Source organism: Propithecus coquereli, unplaced genomic scaffold (assembly GCF_000956105.1).
Source record: "Propithecus coquereli isolate 6110/MARCELLA unplaced genomic scaffold, Pcoq_1.0 Scaffold10, whole genome shotgun sequence".
Classification (NCBI taxonomy): domain Eukaryota; kingdom Metazoa; phylum Chordata; class Mammalia; order Primates; family Indriidae; genus Propithecus; species Propithecus coquereli.
In genome coordinates, this window is record NW_012133858.1 from 1,205,927 (window position 1) to 1,233,353 (window position 27,427).

The window sequence follows — 27,427 nt, forward strand, 5'->3', positions numbered from 1 at the left end:
GCAGATGTTTAAAGTGGGATTTTTTGGGGGGTACTAACAAATCACAGGAACTGTGTCCTTAGGTGCTATAAGTCCAGCCATCCAGATTTCTGAGTTGTACTATAGTTTTGCCTTGTCACTATGAGGCCCTACTAGGTGTAATCATTCTCTCTGTATTTTAATTTTCCTTTCACCGATATAGGAACAAAATTTGTTCTCCTTTGGATTGGGAGCTGAAGCTTCATTTCCCTGGAAATGTGTCCCATTTATCTTCAAGTTGCAGCTCAAACATCACCTTCTCTCTGAATCCTTTCTTTCATTTCTCTAGACAGTTAGGGGCTACCATAATACTGGCTCATAACTGTATTATATGACCTCACATTGCACTGTAGTTACTTGACTGTTTCTCCTACTGTTCTGTGAGCTTATTGATGAGTGGGGATCATGTTTTACTCATGTTGATGTCTCCATTATTCAGCACAGTGCCTCACACAGAGTATATACTAAAGAACTGGTGGTTGGGTGGATGGATGGATGGAGACAGTTGGCTATTTATAGTTTTCCCAGCCACTGGCTCCAAGGGGATTGGATAAGACCTTAAGAATTGGATCAATGCAAATCCTCACCTGCCCTTCGAAGAGTCAATAAGGGCGTCTTTGCCTTTAAATATAGCAAATGTTATTTAGATTTTATACTTGTTTTTCTGTTTACCTCAGCATAGATGGTCTGAGGTTGGTGTGTAACAATATGTAAAATGTATGTTTTTGAAAATAATTTGTTTCCCCACAACTTTTGAAGATTTTTCTTGTCGTAAATACTAGCTTGGTCCCCAACTCATCGAAGAGCTAAGGTCATACTTCTTTTGAAGGACAGATAATGATTTTGTTTATTTGAAAAGCAGTATACCTGGATAACATGAATAATGCTTTTCCTTTCTTTATAGTCTAACTCTTTTAGGTCAGATTCTCTTAGTTGTGAAGAACAGACTGCTTCTAGCTAGTTTAAGCAAAAGAATTTACTGAAAGTATATGATGGCATCTCATGGAAACTAAAGAAGTTTCATAGGTTGGAAGAGTAGAAATAAGGGTAACTCTAGGGATCTCAGCAAAAATTTTGACTGTTTTTAAAGTGCTGCTGTACTGCAGTTCCATAGATTGCGAGGCTCTGTCTCTCAGCCCAAAATTCTCAAGAGAAAAAGATTTAATGGGCTCATTTGTCAGTTCCAAAGAGTTCCCTACACTTAACCCCTAGACTAACTACAAACAAGAGCACACACAGATACACAAAAACCTATCTTTACATGCAGAATAATCTTACTGCATCTGGAGATAAAGTGTTGTGTATGGAACAGAGGGTTATAATTACAAATCACTCATTTAATATTTATCAGATACTTCTTGAGCCTGTACTCTGCACAAACAGTGGGAGATAAAAAATTTACAAAAGGCTCATTAACCTCAAGGAGCCCTGCTGTTGAGTTGATAAAGCAAGTAATATGAGAGCCATCATAGGTAGAAGGTGATTAAGCCAGCATGAATGCCAATTATTCATAAAGACCATGTGGATTTGGAGTTAAGAAGAAATTTCCAACTGGGGCAGATGGGAAACTTTGTGGAGGTAAAAATTGATTTACACTTTAAAGGATGAGTAAATGAAGTGGTCCTTGGAGTTCTCAAACTTCATTCTCTCTACCTGTGGAAATGGTTTATGTCATATATAACAAAATGTAATATATGTAGCAAAGGTAGCACTTGGTGAACCTGGCAGGGAAAGGGCGGGCTCACCAAGTACTGTGCTATTGGATTCTGTGAGCAGAACTCAGCAACAAAGGCTAAGTGGAAGAATGGTGCTTCCAGATACAGTGTGGTGACTATGCTGAAGTCCTTCCCTGATGCAGTTTCTCTGCTGACAAATACACATCCTGGGGACAGGAGAGCCATATGTGAAACACTGGTCCAACTAAACCCATAACACCTTTGGCTTAGAGTTGGTCTGAGGCCCCTCAAAAAGAGCAGACCACAGAAGTATTTCTCTAGTAGTAAAAGAAGGCAAACCCTGAGGGCTCAGGGAAGTAGGACATGCAGTAGGGTGACAGAGAGATAGTCTGTGAGGGCTGAGATGGAACAACGGCAACAGTGTGAGCAGTAGCCAAGGCACTGAGGACTTAGGGAAACTTGCAGATGAGTTTTTAGTTACCCAAAGGAGAAAGCAGCTATGGAGTTAGGGAAATTTGCCTGTTAAAATGATCTCATGTATCTACAGGCTAGTGAATCCTGGGGGCATTAGAGTTGTACATAAATGAGTTCCTCAGTATCTGCAGAACACCCACCCAGTCCCTCGTCCCCATTCCAAGTCCTCCCTCAGGCCAGAATGATTCTGGGGTCATTTTATGCATTTAGCCTTTTCTACACGTAGGCTAGACAGGCTGTGCAGCCATTTTCTTGGGACCTTATCTTAGTGCCCACCTCTATCTAATAAGCAGCAACCTAGAGCCACAAGTCAGGGACTCTGAATTCTTTATTCAACGAATATTTACTGAACACCTACTACATGCCAGACATGGTGCTAAGTCCTGGAGATACAGAGATGAATATATGTGGTCTCTGCACTCAAGATTAATCTATGGAGACAGACCAACAAACAGGAAATTATGATGTAAATGTAAGTTCTATGATGGGTGCTGAATCTAATCTTGCCTCCCAGAAATCTTCATGGCACTGTCAGTACTGCAGCTAGTCCCTCTAACCAGTCACTTCTCTGGGCCTTATCTATAGAATTTCCAGCTATCAAATTACAGAAGTCTATTTACTGTATTCTACTAAAGAATGCCGCAATTTTGAATTACAACTAGAAAGGAATAAAGGGGGTAAAAGTTTTGGCAAAGAGAATAAGGGAGTATGTTTGGTAACTAACAAGGATTAAATTAAATTACACAAACCGGTTTGGTAATATTTTAAATGTGTGCTTTTAATGAAAACTATACCTCGAATCATTTATTAATTGCAGAGGCTGTAGTGATGGGAAATTATTGCAGAACAAACACTTGATAGAAATTTAAGAAATTCAACCTTTTGAGAAGCAGTAGGCATATGAACTAAGGGGAATGCCAAAAGGCAATTCTTCAGAAAAAACGTTCTGGAAATCTTGGTGTAACTGGCACCAAGACCATCTCCAATGCCTTGGGCCTTCCGGAAACCGTAAAAGACAGCGTACGAGAGGACCCCGCCCAGCCTGGGCGGCTTCTCCAGCTGTGCCAGGGAGGGTGGGGCTTGTTTCTGAGCAATTGCCTTTCCCGTTTCCCTACTCCATTTGCATTGAACATTGCACTTTATTCTTTATTTATGTGAGATTTCTGGCATTTTAGATACGCTAAATAAGGCTGTCACCGCATCAAGCTGAGTGTAACTAGCTCCAAACCCCGATCGCAGGCGCCCAGGAAGCCGGAAAAAAACGGCGCAGCCGCACCGCACTGAGCGTAACTGCTCGCTACCAACTCACTTCCGGGGGCCGGGCCTCCCGGGGCTGCGGCCCGGCCGGGCCCACCCCACCGGAAATTATTTTCAGCTCCGGGTCCGCCGTCGCCCCGCCCCCTGACCTTTGTTCTGACGGGGGCGGGACTTCCTGTCTCGTGTTTTCGGACACTGCGTCCTGAGACTTAGGGTTGGGAATAGTTCTAGCGTGTGGTTGCAGAGCTTGCTGGCCGCAGATTAGCTTGGGCCTAGTGCACGGGCACTCACTCGTTCGTGCAGCTACCTCACTGTCTCCCACGGCACCTCCCGGCTGCTTTGGGGTCCTAAGCGCCAAGTGTCCCGGAGGTCGGGAGAGGGCCATGGAGGTGCCGCCGCCGGCGCCACGGAGCTTTCTCTACAGGGCCTTCTGTCCTTTCCCCCGAGTGTTTGCTGCCGAAATTGTGGCTGCTGACTCGGAGGCCCTTGCGAAGGATCGGACGCTGCCTTCCTACGTCCCAGAACCCTATTATCCGGAGTCCGGATGGGACCGCCTCCGAGAGCTGTTTGTCAAAGAGTAAAAGTGTACAGGGTCTGGAGGTGGGGGTGGAGGGCCGCGAAAGATGGGTCCTGCAGTCTGGGTCCACCTGGAGCGAAAAACCCCAAGGGTGGTGTGGTTTAAAATGAAATTTGAGGTTCTGTTTGTACCCCAAGCTTGTATCCTGACATTGCCATTGGATGGTTCTGTTGGTTGACAGGAAAGTTTTTAAATGATAAAGGTCAGACTCTCTGAAAGTCTGATATATTTAGCGAATATAGTCTTAAGTGTGATCATCCCTCTGATTTTACAGATTGGAAAAGTTGGGGCAATCTAGTATTAAAATTGGCCCAGAACCCATGCCTACAGAAATCCACTCCAGTGTTCTTTTTCATATTTCAGTTGATCCCAAACTTTGGTATTTCATGACCACAAACGTCATTACCCCGTATACATACCCCACCATGGGGATTGGGGAAAGAGAGTTGCTCATTTTTTATTTTGCCAAATAAAAAATTAAAAATAGTAGCATCTATTGCCTCATGACTTTATAAAAGAAATTAGCTATGTTTTAAAATAAAAAGGATATTATTTTAGAATAAAGAATAACTTTGAATTCAGTTGATTTTATCTCATAAAAACTCAGGATATTGAATTCATTAATTTATTTCGTCATTTATTCATTCATTAATTACTGATGAGAAGTTTGCCCTTACATGAATTAATCTATACTGTGTTATCAATTAATTAAATTAAAAGTTGAAGCTTCATTATGTTGCTGAGATAGTTGGAGCTGGCAGACTTGTATTTAATTACTCTAGGTTTCATCATTTTAAATGATGAGACATTTTAAATATAATGAGGCATCTTTACTCTGTGGTCCCTCAACTATTTGAGATACTTGTGAAAGATCCTATGTAGTATATAACATAAGGGGGTTATTTTGCTTAACTTTATAAACCACAGAATGTTAGAACTGAAAGAAATTTGAAATATAATGTAATTCTCATGCTTCTCCGGGTCATGGATCAGGTCAGGGTTTGGAGAGATTGTGATCTGGCTGCAGGTCAGCTAGCAGTGAGTGATAGAACCGGGACCATAACCCCATTGTTATTTATAGACTAAGTACTGTTACCTTCTTCTCCACCATTCATTAACTGTTTGGACCAACCATATAACTTCTTAGAGCCTCTGTTTGCTTACTGATAAAATGGAGATAAATATCACTTATGTCATAAAATTATTCAGAGGATAAAAAAAGAGGCAAAACATGTTCATCTCCTGACTTGTTAAGTCTTAAGCTGTTATATTTTATCTTTTCCAAGTTCTACCATAGATCAGTTTTTGTGTAGATACTGTTTTTAAACTTATTCACTATAAAAGATAAAATATAAAGTTCAAATTATAACAGTTTTCCTGTTGACATAAGTTTTCTAAGAGATTTTATTTAAATTTCTCTCTTGTGGGAACTATAAAGACAGATTCTGATTTCAGAAATATTGTGGTTATCGACAATTAGAATTAAACACTTGCGCAGTCTCTGAAGAAAGCAAGTTAGTGATTAAATAAGATAACATTTGCTAGTTTACTTAGGGCTGTTATTTATCGTAACTTAATACTTACAAACACCTATTTGTTAGAATAGTTTCAGGAGGACATCTTAGAAGCTCCATTAGCAGTTATAGTTTCTTATGCATTTGAGAGTAATAAATAGTAATTTTTCCTTGTTATTTTAGATTGGCGTATGCTGCCCACTGCTTAGTGAGCTTTCTCAATGCTTTTTATAGTACAGGCCTATCTGAGCATGTCATAAAAATTAAGTAAAGTATTTAGTAAGATAGGGTTTTGATTTATTTATTTTTTGTACATCCAACATGTGTATGAATGTTTTCATTCATACGCTGCCCTAAAATCTCCAGGCAGTTTGTGTGGTTTCTAAAACTTAGCTTAAAAATCAAAAGGGAAAATAACTGATATCTACATTCAACTCACAAGTAGCTTTCCTAGCAGCTGGGACTATAGGCACACGCCACCATGCCTGGCTAATTTTTAAATTTTCTGTAGAGGCAGGGTCTCACTACGTTGCCCAGGCTGGATTCGAACCCCTGGCCTCGAGCTATCCTCCTGCCTTGGCTTCACTATTCTGATTTCTAGCAGCATAGCTTAGTTCTGTCTGAGATTTGTGTTACTTTAAATATAACTACACTATTTAGTTTATTAGAGGATTCTACCCATAATGAAAAATGTTGTGGTATTAGCATTTGGGATAATTCTGATCGTAGAGTCTTTTGGAGAGCCATATCCATAAGATAATCCCAAATACCATTGTCTTTTTGATGTTTTAGTAAACAGCAGAGAACTTCAAAGGAACTTCAGGATATCTATAAGGCGGCAGTTTCAGCAGGCGTCATTGGCTGGGCATATGGGGGAATACCAGCTTTTATTCATGCTAAACAACGCTACATTGAGCAAAGCCAAGCAGAGATTTATCATAACCGGTTTGATGCTGTGGTATGTACTGGTGGTCTGAAGGTATTTGGGGGCACACTGACTTAGCAGTTCACTGAATACTTAATCATTCAGTTGTAGGGTTTGGGGGAGAGTTGTAGGATATCAGAGTAAAGAAATGATATGTATACTTAATAACGGTGGAAGCACTAATGCTAAAGTGCCTACACGTGGCTTGTCAGCCACTGTGGCTCTTCTTTCTGAAATATATTTCTAATCCCCTGCAAAGTCATCAAGGCTCAGCTGTAACATAGTTACCTCATTCACAAAGCCTCCTCAAATACACTAGCTCACACTAGAACAGTAATTAACATTTATTTATAACTTTACAGTTTATAGAGTACTAACTCATTTGTTATTTTATTAGATTGGAATGTCAGTTCTTTTGTATAGATGAGATTAAAGCTCAGAGAGTTTTTTTTTAACTTTTTATTTTTAAAGTATGTCAGACTTAGAAGTTGCAAAAATAGTGCAAAGATTTCTTATATACCTTTCACCCAGATTCTCCACATGTTAACAGTTTACCATGTTTGCTTTATCACTCTCTCTTTGTGTAATATGAACTATTATTTTTTTTCTGAAGTACTTGAGTAAGTTATAGACATGAATATTTCAGTGTGTATTTTCTAAAATCAAGGACATTCTTTTATATAACCACAATTATAATTATCAAGATCAGTAAATTAACACTGACATAGTACTATTATCTTACCTACAGACCTTATGTAACTTTTGCTTGTTGTCCCACTAATATCACTCATTTAAAAAATAAATAAAAAATGTGGCTGGGCATGGTGGTTCATAATTGTAATCCTAGCATTTTGGGAGACTGAGGCCGGAGGATAGCTTGAGCCCAGGAGTCGAGGTTGAAGTGAGCTATCATGATGCCACTGCACTCTAGCCCAGGCAACAGAGTAAGACTCTGTCTGGAAAAAAAAAAAAAAAAAGTATAAGAAATCAATTTTATTTTCTGGTCCAGAATCTGGTACTGGATCACAATAATGAATTTGCCAGTCATGACTCTTGTCTCCTTTGGTCTGTCTTTCTTTGTCTTTCATGACTTTAACTATAGGCCATTTATTTTGTAGAATATCCCTCAATTTGGGTTTGTTTGATAGTTTCTCATGGTTAGCTTCAGGCTATGTTTTTTGGCAGGAATACCCTAGAATTTATGTTGTGTCCTTCCCAGTACATTATATCAGAAGCACATGATATTTCTTTGTCCCTTTACTGGTTATGTTTACTTTAGTCACTTGGTTAAGATGGCCTCGTCCAAGTTTATCCAGTGTAAAGTTTCTATTTTTCCCTTTGTACTTTTTCCCTTTGTATTAATTACTAAGTATTTTATGAACACTTGTTGGATACTTTGAGACTATGTAAATTTCCTGTTTTTCATCAAATTTCTACCCTCTAGTTGTAGCATTTAATGATGATTCTTTCCTGAAACAATTATTACTGCGATGGTTGCCAAATTTGAGACAGAGTCTCACTCTGTTGCCCAAGCTAGAGTGCTGTGGCGTCAGCCTAGCTCACAGCAATCTCAAGCAATCCTACTGCCTGAGCCTCCCAAGTAGCTGGGACTACAGGCATGCGCCACCATGCCTGGCTAGTTTTTTATATATATATTTTTAGTTGTCCAGCTAATTCCTTTCTATTTATTTAGTAGAGACGGGGTCTCGCTCTTGCTCAGGCTGGTCTCAAACTCCTGAGCTCAAATAATCCTCCCACCTTGGCCTCCCAGAGTGCTAGAATTACAGGCGTGAGCCACCGCGCCCAGCCCAAATGGCCATTTTCTAAAGTCTTGTCATTCTTTCTACATTTTTCGTCCAGTTTTCTGCTCTAAGGAAGTGTTTTCCTTTCCCCCCATTTATGTATTTATCTGTTTATCTGTTTATAATTTTTTTATATCAGTATGGACTCATGGATTCTTATTTTATTCTATAGTTTATAATCCATTACAGGTTGAGCATCCCAAAAACCTGAAATGTGAAATGCTCCAAAATTCAAAACTTTTTGAGTACCGACATGACACTAAAAGGAAATGCTCATTGGAGCATTTTGGATTTGGGATGCTCAACCAGTAATTATAATGCCAATATTCCAAAATCCAAAAAAATCCTAAATCTGAAACCCTGCAGGTCCCAAGCATTTAAGGTGCTCAACCTGTGCTATCATTATTTATATTGATACTCAAAAATGCCTAAATTTGGACAGTTGGAGCCCTTCAAGCTAGCTCCCACATCCTTTCAATATGTCCCCATCATTCTTTAAGTGGGCCTTTACTTTTTGGCACAGCAAAATATTTCTGGCTCATCTTTTACTTTTCAACCACCAGCCCTGAAATAGGCCATTTCTCCAAGGAGCTTCTTTTAGTTAAGAATGGTATTTGGAAACCAAGATCTATGTGCTAGGTGCTCATTGCTACTGGGTTATCATTGCTTTTAGGCCCTAGGCAGACAGAGCTAGACAATGTGTGTGTGTATGTGTGTGTGAGAGAGAGATTTATATACACATTCATACATACATCTATATCAGTGTCTGTCTACCTATTTATTGAAAGCCGTGAGTTCACACTGATACCTCTCAGAGAAGTTTTGGCTTTCCCAAGATCGTATAATAGTTTAGGATCTGCTCAAAGATTCTCTGATTCTTTAAAAATCCACTTTACCCCATGATGATATACCAAACTTGTTCCATGGTGGTTTAGCAAAAATGGGCTATGGAAACAGACAAAATGTCTTCTAATTCTGACTTTATTCCTTGCTGGCTGGATGATGTTGATTATAAACTTCCTCCTAAGTTTTAGTTAAAATTAAAACACCTTCCCGAAAAGAATGTTACAAAGATTAAATGAAGTAATGAGAGGGTGATCAGAAAGTTTAGTTTTTTTCTTCCTCTGTTCTTTTCCCGAATATATGTATTACCTTAATCCTTACCCTTTTAAATATAGCATTTACTCAGTTCCTTATGTTTTTCTTTTCCCCAACTTTTCTTAACTATAAAAGGCATGTCTAATACTGATTTTATATCTTTCATGGTAGTTAACACATAGATTCTCAGCAGATACTTAGTTGATGGATTACTTGGTTGACATTAGCAATTCTTAGTTCCTTTCCTCCCTCCTGATAGAATATAGAATCTATATCGGACTTTTGCTTAAGCCTTATTACTTAAAGAGTGATATTTCTAGAGATTTTCTATTGTTCCTGTTTAGGTATACCTGACTAATCCATAGCTGAAATTCTTCCACCATAGTTCTACAATAAGGAAAGTATCAAGCTGTCTTGGAACCTCACACCTTTTTTATTAACTTTAGCAATGTGCGCACCGTGCTGCCACACGAGGTTTCATTCGGTATGGCTGGCGCTGGGGTTGGAGAACTGCAGTGTTTGTGACTATATTCAAGTAAGTGCTCTCTGAATTATGAGATACTGAATTGTCTTGCTATTCTTTTAGGAGTGTATCTTTTGAGCAAGTAGGATTATAAAAACTGAACACCACATGAAAGTGATTCACAGTGCCTTTTTCTCAAGAACTTTTGTCTGTCTTTGTAAAAGACTGGTCCAGTTGTTCCTCCTCTATGACAGAGGTCTGGAACACATTGAAGGGGCCTGGACTAGGACCAGGGATTGATATAGTAGGCTCTTCTAAATATCACCTCAGTGAAAATAGCACTCAAAAAGGTAAATGGGATATGCTTTAAATCTTATATTCCTTTTCCTCCCTTTTTCCCAGCACAGTGAACACTAGTATAAGTGTGTACCGAAATAAAAATGCCCTAAGCCATTTTGTCATTGCAGGAGGTAAGACATTTTTGTTCTTGTTTATATTTTTCAATCTTCTCAAATATGGTTTTGATTTAAATGTATAAGAACTTATAGATCAGAACTATCGAGCTCTTTGGTTGGCCTCACATCACATCTCATTCAACATTAATGCAAAATGATTTATGGAGAGCATTGTGCTTGGCCCTTGGTATACTTAATGAACAAGACAGCAAGGTCCCTGCTGTCATTGAAGGTTAAAGTCTAATGTGGATGGGAAAAAACAAGTTGCTGTGATAAAAAGTAACAAATAGGTGGGGCAGTGGGATCTAGTAAGGACAGGATGATCAGAGAAGGCCTTTCTAAGGAAGTGACATTTAAGCTGATACCTATGGGAAGGAGCAGTCTTCCAAAGAGGGTGTCCTAAGCAGAGGAAACATCAAGGGGGAAGGCTCTAAGGCAAGAAATTTCCTTCAAAGCAGGTTAATATGACTCGAGCAGAGTGAGAGGAAGAGTAGCTTGAGATGAGACTGGTGAGTTGAGGTAGGAAGTGACCAGATTTTTTGTGGTATGAGCTTGGGTTTTATTTTACAGCTCTCTGCCTCTAGTACGTATATCCTCTTTTAAATGAGCATTAAAAGTAGAAGGTAGAATGGTGATTACCAGGGGCTGGGGTAGGGAGGGTTGGGGAGATGTTGCTCAAAGGATACAAAATTTCAGTTAGGAAAAATAAGGTATTGATTGTACAACATGGTAACCATGGTTAATAACAATGTATTATGTACCTGAAAATTGCTGAAAGAGTAGATTTTAAGTGTTCTCAACAACAACAACAAAAAGATAAGTATGTGAGGTAATGGTATGTTAATTAGCTTGATTAGCCATTTCACAATATATACATATTTTAAAACATCATGTTGTATACCATAAATATATATAATTTTTATTTGTCAGTTTAAAAAATAAATAATTTTTTTAAATGAGCATTAAAAAAAGAAAAAGCATTTTAGAAAGGTAAATGAAGTTAACTGCCATAAATACTTAATCACTCACTCATGTACATTCTCTTCCATACAGAAACACACACACAGATATGCTGAATATAACATTCTTAAAATGTTTTATTTGGAAATAATCTGAAGCATACAAAAGGTTGCAAAAGAAAAAAAAATAATAAAATAGTCTATGCCGTTTACATAGAGATTTAGCCATTGTTACCAGTTACCCCATTTGCTGTATCTTCTTGCTCCTAGGTTTGCTCTCTCTCTTTCTCTACATATGTGTGTACACAGATAGGAAAACATATACATATAAATAATTTGAACTTAAAATTTTAATGAAAACTTTTAAAAATATAAATCTAGAAATAGCTGGGTGTGGTGGTACCTTGCTGTAGTATCAGCTGCTCAGGAGGCTGAGGCAGGAGAATCACTTGAGCCCAGGAGTTTGAGGCTGTGATGACCTGCACTTCAGCCTGGGTGACACAGCAAGACCTCATCTCTTGGGGGGGGCAAACTACAAATAGACATTAATAACATTGGAGCAGCTAGAATTTGCTGTTTTTAAGTTGCAAACACTGTTGCTCAGTTTTGTTTTCCTCCTCCCGCTTTCTTACTTGCCCTTGCTATGTTCTCTGGCATATATTCTGTTAAATGCCAGAACCAGAAACCAAGGAATGATATGGTCTTGCTCTTTATTCTATTCTTTCCAAACTTCTAGTCCTATTAACTACACTCCTTAAATATATAGAGAATCCCTCACCTCTTGTTTATTCCCAGTGCTACTATCACATCTTCCCTGTTTCTAATCTTGGTGTGCTCCACTACCTCCACTTCTTACCTAGTTACTTTTTTGAAATATAAGTATGATTTTAACACTTCTATGTTTGAAATTTTTCTGTAGTTTCCTATCACTTTGATGTCGATTCCTGATCCTCCATGCACCAATCTTTTGCTTCAGCCTTATAATCTTGGATTTCCCAAACCCAGCATATTCTTGCTTTACGTGAATTGATCCCTCTTCTTGAATGCAATTTTCCACTCCCACAATTAATTTTGTTCAGCTTCTACTCAAAGTAAAGATCATTTGTCAGCCTCAACTTCCCTAAGCAGTCCTCCCTAGCCCCCATTTCCCTATCTTTAGTTCTGCTTAGGTGTCTCTGCCCTGTGTTCCCATAACTCACTATAAATAGTTTTACTAAAGTATTTATAACACTATATTGGAGCTGTTTACTTGTTTTGCTTCCCACTGGACTGACTGACTTGAATTCAGAAAAACTGTTTGCCTTTCATAGCACAATTGCTTGACACATAGTAGATAGTATAAATGTTTCTTGATTTAATGTAAAAGTTATTTGTAAAATAAGAAGTGAAAAATATATCTGACACAATATTAATTTTTATCTCAAACTAGCAACCAACGTCATACCTAGTGGTGTAACACTAGAGTAATTTCTCCTTAAGTCAGAATAATGTTCAGGATGTCTCTCCTTACCATGATTATTTGGCATTGGTCTGGACATTCGTAAAACATATTCATCAAATATATTCAAAATATATTCTGGAATGGCTGAGTTAAGAGCTTGGCAAATCCTTTCCCCAAAACGCAGCAATAAAACTGGATGAAATTCTCAAAAACCACCAATTAAAGATTCTGGAAATTGACCAAAAGCACACAACAAATTGAGAAGCATTTATTCAAGAATATCTGTTGAATCTTGTTAAGAACAGTGAGAGTCTGTGGTATTTCAGCCTGAGGGTGCACCCATCACTTACCCTCCAGCTCCATGGTTCAGATGTTTCACAAAGGCAGGACAGGCTGAGAGGCCTAGCAGTTCTGCTGCTTGAGGGGGCTGACGTCATTTGGAGCAGAGCACAGAAAATTTCATGCCTAGGAATTTGCTAAAAGCAATTGCAGACAATCAGGGAATGATAACATCACAAAGCTAACCTGAGCTTTTCATACTGTTTGGGGCAAGCAGTAGACTGGCAGACTAGGCAGAGTTTTAATGGGGCTATCTAAGGAACTAGGACGGTCAAAGAAGGCCTTAATAATATCCTACTTATCCCTGGTACTCTGGAAGATTACACACATATGTAAAAATTCACATATACTCAGGAGAGACTGGTGAGGGCCCTAGGAAGCCAGTGCCGATCATATTTTAGAAAGTCACAACCCCAAATGCCATAATCTTAAATGTTGAAATCCTGAAAGATAAAAATTCGCAAAGATTAAAGTCCATAAAGTCTAAAATCCCTAACATCTAGAATCCCCAAAATCACAATTCTGAAAGATTAAAATCCCAGATGTTGAAATCCTAAAAGCCAAATTCTGAGGAAGGGATTAGTGCATTTTTGGTTGTATGCAGGATACTTTGTCTTATATTAGTTTGCATAATGTTAATTACCTTGTTATTATCTTTTGAGGAATTAAGTACAGTTTAAGGAGATGCATACGGATGCCAAACTGACAAGAAGTGGACTTAATTTTAGGTGTCCACTTGACACATTTTTGGAATTAAATTAGTACTAATCTGAAGTAAATAATGATAAATTAAGATGCATATTGTAATCCCTAGAGTGACTAATAAGAAAGCAACTAATTAAAGTATTAGAAAGGTCAAAATAGCATTAAACAGGATGTGTAGAAAACAAATAGCAAAATGGCAGATCTAAATCCAACCATATCTATATTAATATTAAATATGAATGAATTAAACACTATTGGTGTGTTTTTCTCTGAACAATTTAAATATTTCACCCCACTCTCTTTTTGCTTGTTTGGTTTCTGAAAAGTCTGATGTGATTGTTATCTTTGCTTCTCTATGAGTAAGGTTTTTTTGTCCTATGGCTTCATTTAAGATTTTTTTTCTTTATCTTTGATTTTTGCACTTTGAAAATGATATGCCTAGGTGTAATTTGGGGGGGCATTTATCCTGCTTAATGTTTTCTGAGCTTCTTGGATCTATGGAGGGTTGTCTGACTTTAATTTGGGAAAAATTCTTGGTCATTATTGTTTCAAGTATTCTGTTCCTTTCTCTTCTCTTTCTGATATCCAATTACACTTACATTATACCTTTTTAGTTGTCCTACAGTTCTTGGATATTCTGTTGTTGTTCCTATTTTTTGTCCGTCTTTTTTCTCTTTGTTTTTGTGTTTTACAAGTTTCTCTTCACATGTCTTCAAGCTCAGAGATTCTTTCCTCAACTGTGTCCAATCTACTAATTAGTGCACCAAGGGCATTCTTCATTTCTGATACAGTGTTTTTCATCTCCAGCATTTTTTTTGGTTCTTTCTTAAAATTTCCATCTTTCTGCTTACATTGCCCATCTGTCTACTTTATCCATTAGAGCCCTTAGCATATTAATCATAGTTGTTTTAAATTCTTCAATAATTCCAGTATTCCTACTATATCTGAGTCTGATTTTGGTGCTTGTTCTCTCTTTTCAAACTGTGTTGTTGTCTTTTAGTATGCCTTGTAATTTTTTTCTTGTTAGCTGGACATGGTGTACTGGGTAAAAGGAACCGTGGTAAATAGGTCTTTAGTAATGTGGTATTAAGGTGTGACAGAGGGAAAGTATGCTATACTCCTGTGAGTAGGTCTTAGTCTTAGTGAGCCCGTGCCTCTGAACTATTAACTTCATAAGTGTTTTTCAGGTTTTTTCCTCCCCTGGATAGCTAGAGTGGGTTGGAATTGGGTATTTCCCTTCTCCCACATGGAGGCTAGCGCAGGTTGCAGTTGGATATTCTCCAGGTTGGTTAGTCTCCGACAAAACCCCAGTAGGTTAGGCCGTGAAAATTGTTTATCTTGAGGGCAGGCCTTGTTAAAAATACATTAACACAGAAGAAGAAAAGACAGTGCTTTTAGATAGGAGGGAACAGAATTTAGTATGGCCCCAATTTGTTTTTAAAGATATTTTGTTTGGAAGACCAGAAAAAAAAAGACGTAACTCATTACAGACTCTGGGTAATGGTATTAAAAGTGATTTTTTTTTCTTGTTAATTTAGAAAATTTACAAAATGAATATATAATACTTAAATAAAAAATATAAACCTCAAATGTTATTCTTTAAAAAGTGTTACCACCTCAAATGGCATTAGTTGCATTATGCATAGTGGAAGAGGAAAATGAGCATCATTATGTACCAGTAGGAAGAAAAGAGGCCCCTCCCTGCACTGACCACCAGATGGCATTGTAGGCCAAATGCTGCCTGCCGTCTTACCTGAAGGATGCAGGGTAGCAGGACGGAAGGGGTGACCTGGGGGAAGGTGTGAGCTGCAGGGGCTAATGAAGGTTTTTCTGTTTTTTATTTTGAGAATGCTTTCCTTGAAGAAGGAAGAAATGAAATAGATAGAAGGGAAAAGATTTCAGATTTTTAGGGGAGATGGGCAAAAATGAAACAGAAAGAAAAGAAATTGGCTCACACCAGTAATCCTAGCACTCTGGGAGGATTGCTTGAGGTCAGGAGTTGGAGACCAGCCTGAGCAAGAGTGAGACCCCATCTCTACAAAAAATAAAAAACTTAGCTGGGCATGGTGGCGAGTGCCTGTAGTCCCATCTACCTGGGAGGCTAAGGCGGGAGTATCATTTGAGTCCAGGAGTTTGAGGTTTCAGTGAGCTATGATGATGCCACTGCACTCTAGCCAGGGCAACAGAGCAAGACTCAAAAAAAAAAAAAAAAAGACAAGACAAGAAATTAGATTCATGGAACAGATCAGGGATTTATTTTTATAAAAGGAATTGGCAGAGTAGATGGGTAGCTACCTATATTGGCATTTTAGGTTCAGGAAATCTAGGCTGTAGTGGTATTTTAATGTTGGGTTCAGAAAGCTAACTCAGGTGTTTGTGTCCTTCTTATAGAAAGAAAATTTTAAAATGGAATTTTAGTATTTAATTATGATTTAATGTTGCCTTCTTTTATTAAACAGCTGTTACAGGAAGTCTTTTCAGAATAAACTTAGGCCTCCGTGGCCTGGTGGCAGGTGGTATAATTGGAGCCTTGCTGGGGTAAGCATTAACATGATTTGATTCTAAATTGGCACAACTTTCATTAATGGATTGACTATTAAAAAATCTTTTTATTTTCTAAAGAGCAAATTTAATCCTTAGAGCCTATAAAAGATCTTCTCCAGTCTTATATTGTCAGTAGTTTTGACTGTCCAGTTCTAATTCTACCCCAATTGTTTATCTTACTTACAGTTTTTACTTAAAGTTTATTTTATTTACAGTTATCACAATACAGTCGTCACAATAAATAATTTACCATTGATTCAATACAACTATCTAAGATAGAGTCCTTATTTAAAATTCCTCTTCACTGTGTAAAAATGGTTTAAATATCACTAACACCTGAAACTTATTTGTAGTTTGAACAAAGATATTTATAAGGAACAGGAAAAAGGAATAAGAAACACTTAATAAGCATATTCTATAAAAATTTTGAGTTAGGTTTTGTTTGTTTAGCTTAATAAATTTTTTTAAAGTTTTCTTCCTCAACTTTTTATTTTCAACAATTTCCAACCTATAGAGAAGTTGAACGAATTAGTGCATTGAAACCCTATGTACCCTTCACCTGGATGCACCAGTTGCTAACACTTTGACTGTTTGTTTTCTGTCTCTCTCTCTATGTGTGGGATGTGTATGTATTTCTTTCTCTTTTTTCTTTGACTAAACCATACCCTCATGAAACTTCACCCCCAAATATATCGGTATGTATCTCCCAGGATAAAGAACATTCTCCAGTGAAATCATAATACAGTTTTACATAAATAGTGTTTCAATACAACTATTTAAGTTAGAGTCTATATTCAAAATTACTCAATTATAATAATCCTCAAAATCTTTCAGTTCTTCTATTTTTAGTAGTTGGCATTTGTCTAAATAGAAGAGTTCTCCTTTCCCTTCCACCTAATTCACCCCTCTTTGCACCTCCTTTTCAGAAAGAGGTAACACTATAGATTTAATGATTTTTTAATTTTATTTATTTTCCAAAAAATTAAGTATGTTGTAATCCACTGCTGACATTATTTTTGTTGTACTGTTAATAAACCAGCTTGCTTTGAAGGGAAAAATTACAGAAGTTAGCAGCAAAAATAATTTTTTTTATTATGGTATAAAACACAGCATAACATTTACCATCTTCACCTTTTTTAAGTGTACAGTTTGATAATGTTAAATATATTCACATTGTGTGCATGTAGAACTTCTTGGTCTTGCAAAATGAAGCTCTATGCCCGTTAAAGACTAATTTCCTCTCCCATTCCCCCTAGCCCTCAACAGCCATCTTCCTACTTCCTATTTTTATGATTTTTGACTACTTTAGATACTTCATATGAGTAGGATCATATTTGTCCTTTTGTGACTGGCTTATTTCACTTAGCATAATAATGTCCTCCAGGTTATCCCTGTTGCAGCGTGGGATGGGATTCCCTTCTTTTTTAAGGCTACATAATATTCTGTTGTATGTGTGTATCACGTTTTCTTTATCCATTCATCTGTTGATGGACATGTAGGTTGCTTCCACTGAGCAAAAATAGTTTTTAAAATGAGGTTACTTAAATTGTAGCCAAAGGGAATTTAAGTTATATCAATGTCAAAAACTCCTTCTCTTTGAGAACCTAAGAACCAAATTTTCTTCATCACTGTAATAATTATTATCTAAATTATTTTCACAATGGGTAACTACTAGCATTGTGGATGAGACAATTGTGACAGATTCTTGAATTTTAGGATGTCTTGGTCCTACCCCCAAAAGCCATTAGCATTCCTCCCCAACCAAAAATGCCTTCCACAGTTTCTGTACCCCAGAGGGGCTGGTGCCATTCTGAACTAGAAATTTTATTTCTGAGAGATCTTTGGTATGGAGCTACTTACTAGAACTTATCATAAATATATATATTTTACGTTTTTGTTTTGGTTTCTCATTCCTGATTTTAAAAAAATAGAGCCAATTTCTAGATCTGTTGTTTTTTATACCAGTTAACTTTAGGCAGTTTCAGTGATTGTTTTTCTCTGTTACTCAGACAAGGAAGGAAAACTGCCTCAATATATTTTTCTTCATCTGGCAAGGATGCTTTAATTGTCAAATGTTCCTATACTAAATGGTGAAAAAGTGGCTCTTGTATTGCTCATGCCTTGGCAGAGAGGCTCACCTGTTGTGTGGTCTAATGACTCTTTACGTTTTCTCTCTCTGCTTTCCCCTCAGCACTCCTGTGGGAAGCCTCTTGATGGCACTTCAAAAGTACTGTGGTGAGACTGTCCAGGAGAGAAAACAGAAAGATCGAAAGGCGCTCCATGATCTGAAACTGGAAGAGTGGTAAGGAGCATGTTAAGACCAGGAAATCTGACTTTCCTAACTCTCGGTCTTATGTAGTGGTGCTGTTAGTCACGTACCCTAAACTCAATTCTAATGAGGATCTTTCTTTAGATACTTTTTTTTCAGGTAAAAATGTTGTAAATCTCATTTGGTTGCGTGTTTTTTTCTCTTCCTGTGTTCTTGACTGCATAGGAAATTACCTAAAGGGAATGCACATTAAGGAGTGAGCTTACTTGGCTAATTATTTAAAAGGTGATATGCCCTTTTATGTATACATCTATAAGTAATACAAAGCATGTTAAGTCTGCACATTCAAAGATTCTACTTCTTGCTGTAGACGCAGAGGAATTTGGTAGACACAGTGGCTGCTCATGGACTAAATGCCACTGAGGAACCTGAAAACTTTTGCCTGTTCCATCTAGTCATTTCCTGGGATCCAGTTATCTGGGTTAGGATAATCAGACTGAAAGCAGACTTTTTGCAGATTCTGTGTAAAATCAATATAACAGGCTGCCATCTAGTGGTCCTGAGTACAAATGATTCCACAGTTCTGCTTCCTGGGTACCTAAGATGGCATCTGCTGCAGTGCCTGTTTATGTTTTGATAGTTGGATAGATGAGAAATCATTTTTTTCCAGTGTTTCTATTTGAAACCTTCATTTCTGCTGAACATACACACAGACACACACAGAAATTCTTAAAAGCTACAAGTCTATTGTCCAATGACTTGGGTGCTATGGAGGAAAAGCATTGATTTTGGAGCCCCAATGAAAAACTGGGCCTAAATCTCAGCTAGACTATGAGTTAGTTATATGACGTTAGATATTTTCCTTAATGTAAAGTCTTCAGTTTTCTCACCTATTCTAGGGGTAGAATCATACCAGTTTGCTCATTATATGTTTGTTTCATTCCTTCCTATTCATGGTAAGAGGGCAGGTGGGACTTGCAGTTATCTAGCTTCTAGGATGAAGCCCTTAAAATTCTGAATGGCAGTGTAAAATCTGACATCATGGAAAATTAAAAGGATGAAAGCATTATGTTATTTCTAGTTCTCTAGGTGTCATAAGAGATGTCTATTTTTAAAAGAAGCTTTGAGAAAGAGGTTAGAAAGGTAAGGAAAGTATATTCACTATTTGACTCTGATATCAGATTTTATGGAATAATTAATAGTTGGAAAAATATGAACAAATAATAACTATTCCCATAAAAAAATAAAATGAGGGGGGGAAAAGAAGTTGATCAGTGATTTAGAGATAGAAAAATTTAAGAATGGATAAGGCTCACCTGGGGCCTGCCATTACTGGTGACCCTGCCTCCCTGACCAGCAGACCTACCACACACCCACATGCACCCCTCCAGAACCTGAGAATGGCCCTCTTGGTGACCCTTGTCCTCAGTAAAGCTGTGCTGCAGCCTCCAGAAACTCACAGACAAGGCCACCGAGGCACTTGCAGACATAACTGACATTGATTACTGCTGAAGAAATCACATAAAGCCTACACTACTGTGTCCACCCAGAATCAAAGCCAAAGCACCCTACCCTGCGGGGAGTTAACTACACTCACAGCAAAAAATCGAGTCCCTTAGGTAGGGGTCATCGCAAAGGATAAGAAAATAATAGAAAATGGAAAATAATAGAAATAAAAGAATGCACAGAGACGAAGGTACAGTTTTATAGATTTATAAAGATAAAAGGCAAAAGCGGGTTATTCAGGGGTCCCTACGATACCCCTGTGAATCGTAAGACCATGAGTGAAGTTTTACGTGGGTATTTATAGGTACAGAGATTGGTTGCCAAGGGTGACAGATTTACATAATAACAGGTAGTTCGTTTTAGGTTAAAAATATTACAAAAGGCTTCTATGGGTCCCTTAGCTAACTCTATCTATGTGTACAAATGTTTACAAAATCTTTCAAGGACAAACTTCTAAGTTCTAAGATAAAGCTATCACTTAACAGAAGGGTTAAACAGAGATATAATGGCTCCATATTTCTTTATGTAGTTATTGCAAATAGAGACAGGTCTTCAGAAGTCAAGCAGGAACTGTCCCTTGGGCTAATTGTTTTTAACTGCAGGCATCCCATGATTCTGTGCAGACCTTGCTTTGTCCTTCAAAGCAGGTGAGAACCACAGGGTTGAGACCGCAGCGCCACCTTGGAAAGCAGCTGCTACTGAACTTTGAGATGCCCTCCTGAGGTGGAGCAGCTTTTGATATGCAAACTAACATGTTCACATATTCTTTCAGGGCAGAGCCCTGCAAAACTCCTGAGACCATTTCTGTCTCTAATATAGTAATATTAATTTATGGAGCAACACTACCCAACTGACACTATAGGACCGACTTACAGGAAACAGTCTTTCCCTATGAAAGCTACTCCATAAAATTAGAAACAGTGACTGTTCCACCAGATGTGCAGATACCAATATAGGGACTTGAGAAACATGAAAAAGCAAGGAAACATGAAGTCTCTAAAGGAACGCAATAATTCTCCAGTAACAGTCCCCCAAGAAAAGGAAATCTATGAAATGCCTGAAAAGGAATTCCAAATAATTATACTATTAAGAAAACTGAACAAGATGCAAGAGACTACACCTAGGCAATTCAAGTAAATCAGGAAGACAATTCGTGATCTGAACGAGAAACTCAACAAAGAGGTAGGTATCATAAAAAAGACCCAAACAAGTCTTGGAACTGAATAATCCAATGAGTGAAATAAAAAATACAATTGAGAGCTTCAACAACAGATCAAGAAGAATTTCTGAACATGACATCAGGTCTTTTGAACTATCCCAGTGAGACAAGAAAAAGAAAAAGAATAAAAAAGAATGAAGAAAGCCTACCAGACTTATGGGATATTATGTGAACAAATATTTGGGCATTATGACATTTCCAGGAGTAGAGGAGATGGGAAAAGACATAGAAAACCTACTTAATAAAATAGTAGTCGAAAACTTCCCAAGTCTTGGGAGAGATGTGGACATCCGGTTTAAGGAAAGCTCAATGATCCCCAAATAGATTCAACCCCAAAACATGTTCTCCAAAGCACATTATAGTCAAGCTGTCAAAAGACAAAGACAAAAAGAGAATTCTAAAAACAGCACGAGGAGAGTGGCAAGTCACATATAATGGAATCTTCATCAGACTAACATCAGATTTGTCAGTAGAAACCTTATAGGCCAGGAAAGAATGAGATGGTATATTCAAAGTGCTTAAAGAAAAAAAACCTTGCAGCCAAGAATACTGTACTTAACCAAGGTATTCTTCAGAAATGAAGGAGAAATACTCTTTTCCAGACAAGCAAACACTAAAGAAATTCATCACCGCTAGATTGCCCTATAAGAAATGCTTAAGGGAATCCTACATCTGGATATGAAACTGTGATAATTACCATTATGAAAACACATTGGTAGAGCAGATACACAAATGAGAAAGAAATTAAACTTTATCACTAAAGAAAACCACCAAACCACAAAGATAAACAGGAAGAAAGGAAAAAAGGATATATAAAACAAACAGGAAACAACAGAATCACAGGAGTAAGTCCATATCTATCAATAACAACATTTAATGTAAATGGTTTAAATTCCCCTATTAAAGGCTGGGCACGGTGGCTCACACCTGTAATCCTAGCACTTTGGGACACCAAGGCGGGAGCAATTGCTTGAGCTCAGGAGTTAAAGACCAGCCTGAGCAAGAGTGAGACCCCGTCTCTACTAAAAATAGAAAGAAATTGGCCAAACAACTAAAAATATATGTAGAAAAAGTTAGCCAGGCATGGTGGCACATGCCTGTAGTCCCAGCTGCTTGGGAGGCTGAGGCAGTAGGATCACTTGAGCTCAGGAGTTTGAGGTTGCTGTGAGGTAGGCTGACGCCATGGCACTCTAGCCCAGGCAACAGAGTGAGACTGCGTCCCAAAAAAAAAAATCATTAAGTATCTTTTCAAACCATAGCAGAATGAAACTAGAAATCAGTAACAAGAAGGACTTTGGAAACTGTACAAATACATGGAAATTAACTAAAACACTCCTGAATGACCAGTGGGCCAGTGAAGAAATTAACAATGTAATTTAAAAATTTCTAGAAACAAAAATGGAAATACAGCATTCCAAAACCTATGGGATACAGCAAAAGCAGCACTAAGAGGGAAGTTTATAGCAATAAATGCCTAGATTGAAAGTAGAAAGATTTTTAGTAAACTACCTAATATTGCACCTCAAGGAGCTAGAAAAGCAAGAACAAACCAAACCCCAAATCAGTAGAAGGAAATCAATAATATGGATCAGAACAGAGCTAAGTGAAATAGAGATTTTAAAAAAATATAAAAGATCAATGAAATGAAAACTTGGTTTTTTGAAAAGATAAACAAACAAAATCAACAAACCATTAGCTAAACTGAGAAAAAAGAAAAGACCCAAATAAATAAAATCAGAAACAAAAAAAGAGACATTACAACTGATACCACAGAAATACAAAGGTTTATTAGAGACTGTTATGAGTAGCTGTATGCCTACAAGTGGGAAAACTCAGAGGAAATGGATGCATTCCTGAACACACATACCCTACCTAGATTGAACCAAGAAGAAATAGAAAACCTGAACAGACCAATAATAAGTAACGAAATTAATAAAGTCTCCCAACAAAGAAAAGTCCAAGACCAGAAGACTTCATTGCTTAATTCTGACAAACATTTAAGGAAGAACTAATACCAGTTCTTCTCAAATTACAAGGGAATTCCCCCTAACTCATTTTACAAGGCCATGATTACCCTGATACCAAACCAGACAATGATACATCAGAAAAAGAAAACTACAGACTAATTTCCCTGAGAACATAGATACTAAAATCCTCAACAAAATACTAGCAAACCAAATCCAAGAGCACATCAAAAAGATTATACACCATGATCAGGTGGGATTTATCCCATGGATGCAAGGATAGTTCAGTATATATAAATCAATAAACGAGATACATCACATCAACAAAATGAAGGATAAAAACCATATGATCATCTCAGTAGTCATAGAAAAAGCATTGGATAAAATTCAACATCGCTTTATGATAAAAATCTGTCAATAAATTAGGAATAGAAGGAAGGAACACTTCTCAACACAACAAAGGCCATATGTGACAAACCCACAACTAATGTCATACTGAATAGGGAAATGTTGAAAGCTTTTTCCTCTAAGAACTGAAACAAGGCAGGGATGCCCACTCCCACCATTCCTATTCAACATAATACCAGAAGTCCTAGCCAGAGCAGTTAGGCAAGAGAAAGAAATAAAGGGCATCTAAATTGGAAAAGAGGAAGTCACATTGTCCCTGTTTGCAGACAACATGATCTTATATCTAGAAAAACCTAAAGACTCCACCAAAAAACTCCTAGAATAGATAAAAAAAAATTCAGTAAAGTTGCAGGATATAAAGCCAACATACAAAAGTCAGTAGTATGTCTGTACACCAATAATGAAGTAGCTAAGAAAAAAAAAAAAAGAAAGCAATCCCATTTATAATATCTACAATGAAAGTAGGAATAAATTTAACCAAGGAGGTGAAATATCTCTACAATGAATCTACAAAACACTGATGAAAGAAATTGAAGAGTACACACAAAAAAATGGAAGGACATCCTATATTCATGAATTGGAAGAATTCAAACTGTCAACATGATCACCAAAGTGATCTACAGATTGACTGCAACACTATCAAAATTCTGATGATGTTCTTCATAGAAATAGAAAAAGCAATCTTAAAATTCATATGGAACCACAGAAGACCCCAAATAGCCAAAGTAATCCTGAGCAAAAAGAACAAAGCTGGATCATCACTTTACTCGACTTCAAAATATACTGCAAAAACCTATACTAATCAAAACAGCATGGTAGTGGCATAAAAACAGACACATAGACCATTGGAACAGCGTAGAGAACCCAGGAATAAATCCACATCTGTACAGCCAACTGATTGACAAAGGCACCAAGAACATTGGCAAAAGGATAGCCTCTTCAATAAATGGTGCTGGGAACAGTGGATACATAGAGGAATGAAACTAGATGTCTGTTTCTTGGTGTATATAAAAATTAACTCAAAATGGATGAAAGAGTTAAATGTAAGACCCAAAGTTACAAAACTATTAGAAGAAAACATAAGGGAAACACTTCAAGATGTTGGTCTGGGCAAAGATTTTATGGATAAGACACCAAAATCACAGGTAACAAAAGCAAAAATAGATAAATGGGATTATATCAAACTAAAAACTTTCTGCACAGCAAAGGAAATAATCAACAGAATAAAGACACAACCTGAAGAATGGGAGAAAATATTTACTAACTGTTCATCCAATAGGGGATTAATATCCAGAATATACAAGGAACTAACTCAACAATACAAAAACAAACAATCCAATTAGAAAATGGGTAAATGATATAAATAGACATTTCTCACAAAAAAGACATACAAATGGCCAAAAAGTGTATGAAAAAATACTCAACATCACTAATCATTAGGGAAATGTAAATCAAAACCACAATGTGAACCCATCTTACCTCAATTAGAATGTCTGTTATCAAAAAGACAAAAAATAATTCTGGCAAGGATGTAGAAAAAAGGGAACTCTCACAAACCATTGGTGGGAATGTAAATTAGTTCAGCTATTAGGGAAAACAGTGTGGAGGTTCTTCAAAAAAAAAAATAGAAGTGCCCTGTGATCCAGCAATCTCATTACTGGGTATTGAGATCAGTGTATCAAAGAGGTATCTGCACTCTCATTCTTTTTGCAATGCTGTTCACGATAGCCAAGATATAGAATCAACGTAAGTGTCCATCAACAGATGAATGGGTAAAGAAAATGTGGCTATATACACAATGGAACACTATTCAGCCATAAAAAAGAATGAAATCCTGTTATTCACAGTAACATTGATGAGCCTGGAGGACATTATTTTAAATGAAATAAGCATAGAAAGACAAGTTCTCACTCATATGTGGGAGCTAAAAAAGTTGACCTCATAAAAGTAGAGAGTGCAGTTAGGTTTACTAGAGGCTGAGGGAGGGGGACATAGAGAAGGAGGCATAAGAGAGGTTGATTACCAGATACAAAATTATAGCTAGATAGGAAGTATACATTCTAGTGTTCTGTGGCACTATAGGGTGATTGTAGTTAACAATAATTTATTGTATATTTTCAAATAGCTATAAGAGGATTTTTTGATGCATTATATTTGTATATATTTATGGGGATACATGTGAAATTTTGTTAGATGCATAGTATATGTAATGATCAAGGCAGGGTATTTAAGGTAGCCATCAAGTGGAGAGGATTTGGAATGTTCCCAACACTAAAATGATAAATGTTTGAGGTGATGAATATGCTAATTACCCTGATTTGATCATTATACATTGTCTACATGTATTGAATTATCATTTTGTACCCCATAAATATTTACAATCATGTGTCAGTTTAAAACAAGAATGGGTAAAAACAATAACTTGAATTATATTGATGAAAGTATACTTTGGCAGAATGAAATAATGTCAAAAATATGTAGTTGATGTATGTGTATGTGTGTGATATTTCTAAGAAGAGTTAATTCAGTAAATGTTTAAGTATATTATCACCTATTTGTCTGCTTCTTTGCTTGAAAAGAATATAAGGAAATCACACAAACTGAGAATCTGAAAAATTGCCTTAGTGTGCAGAAAATGTAAAAAACTGACTTTAGAGAAATGGAAAAAGAAATGGTCAAATCTGTTTGTGAAGAGTTGAGAAGAAAGTTATTGGTGACCCTGATACTCAAAGAAAGGAAGATATTAATACTTGATTTAGAGAAATAGCTGATCTGTTATTTGGAAATCAGGTTTTAACTCTTTGTAAATATACATATATAGTATTGTCCTATCTGACTCTTCCTACCTAAATTACCATTGTTACAGCCTTTGTCTAGTTCCTAAAGATCTGGTGACAGAGAGTTTAACAGAGTGGCGGGGTGCTCACATTTCTCTAGCCCTGGGAGCAAGAGGACAGCCAGGCTTTGAACCTCATACCTTAGTGCAGGGTGTGTCAGCTTCCACATATCACCCTGTGAGAAATCTAGGCCCCGGCATGCTGGAATGTTTTATGGATGAGAGCTGCTGCCACGACAGTATCCATTTGGTGATGTGGGAATCATAGTTGCCTTGTGAGTAGAACAGGTTAGGAGAAAAGAAAGTTGTTATATTTGAAGTGCAAGGAGCAGTGTTTGCTCCTACGTTATCTTACCAAAGCAGGGGAGAGTAAGACAAGTACTGTCATTTTTGTTTCAAATCTCTGTAAGAACTAAAGAAATGATGCAGTACTTGATATATCTCTTTTGTCGTTTGATTACAGGAAAGCCAGACTACAAGTTACTGAGCTCCTCCCTGGGGAAATTGAAAGTAGCATACAAAAAAATCAATCTGAAGAGGATGCTAAGAAAATTGAAGAACTGCTAAACCTTCCTAGAAACCCTTCAACAACAGATAGACAAGAGAAGGACTGAAAATGCTCTGGACTTGAAACTCAGCTGGAGAGTTGAAGGGAGCTGTGTTGCTAGGCCCATTGCATGCCGACAGTCAGGCCACTCTTTGGTCAGCCTGCTGACAAATGTAAGTGCTGGCACCTGTGGTGGCAATGACTTGCTCTTATCTTTTTTTAACCACGACTGGAGCTATTATACTCTCACTTTATTTATCCTTAAATTTAAATACAAACTTAAATGATCTATCATTCAATCTATACACATAGATTTCTTTTCCCTGGATTTTGACAGTAAATAAAACATTTCCTAAAAGGTGAATTCTACCAGTTATATACTTATTCATGTGGTCCTTTAAAAAGGTACTCTAAGAATCACTGGGAGGAGA

General features: G+C 37.2%; 1 protein-coding gene across 2 annotated transcripts; it reads left to right on the forward strand.

Annotated features, from left to right (window-relative positions):
• The first annotated feature begins 3,605 nt into the window (after positions 1-3,605).
• TIMMDC1 (translocase of inner mitochondrial membrane domain containing 1) lies at positions 3,606-27,347 on the forward strand. Of its 2 annotated transcripts, none has more exons than XM_012641944.1 (7): positions 3,606-4,002; positions 6,309-6,474; positions 9,788-9,876; positions 10,207-10,274; positions 16,163-16,241; positions 18,439-18,549; positions 26,913-27,347. In XM_012641944.1, the coding sequence occupies exons 1-7, from the start codon at positions 3,809-3,811 to the stop codon at positions 27,061-27,063; spliced, it is 858 nt and encodes a 285-aa protein (XP_012497398.1). In that variant the 5' UTR covers positions 3,606-3,808; the 3' UTR covers positions 27,064-27,347. The 2 variants fall into 2 exon arrangements, with proteins under 2 accessions (XP_012497398.1, XP_012497409.1); XM_012641955.1 differs by lacking the exon at positions 26,913-27,347 and adding an exon at positions 19,598-19,654.
• Positions 27,348-27,427: the final 80 nt, after the last annotated feature.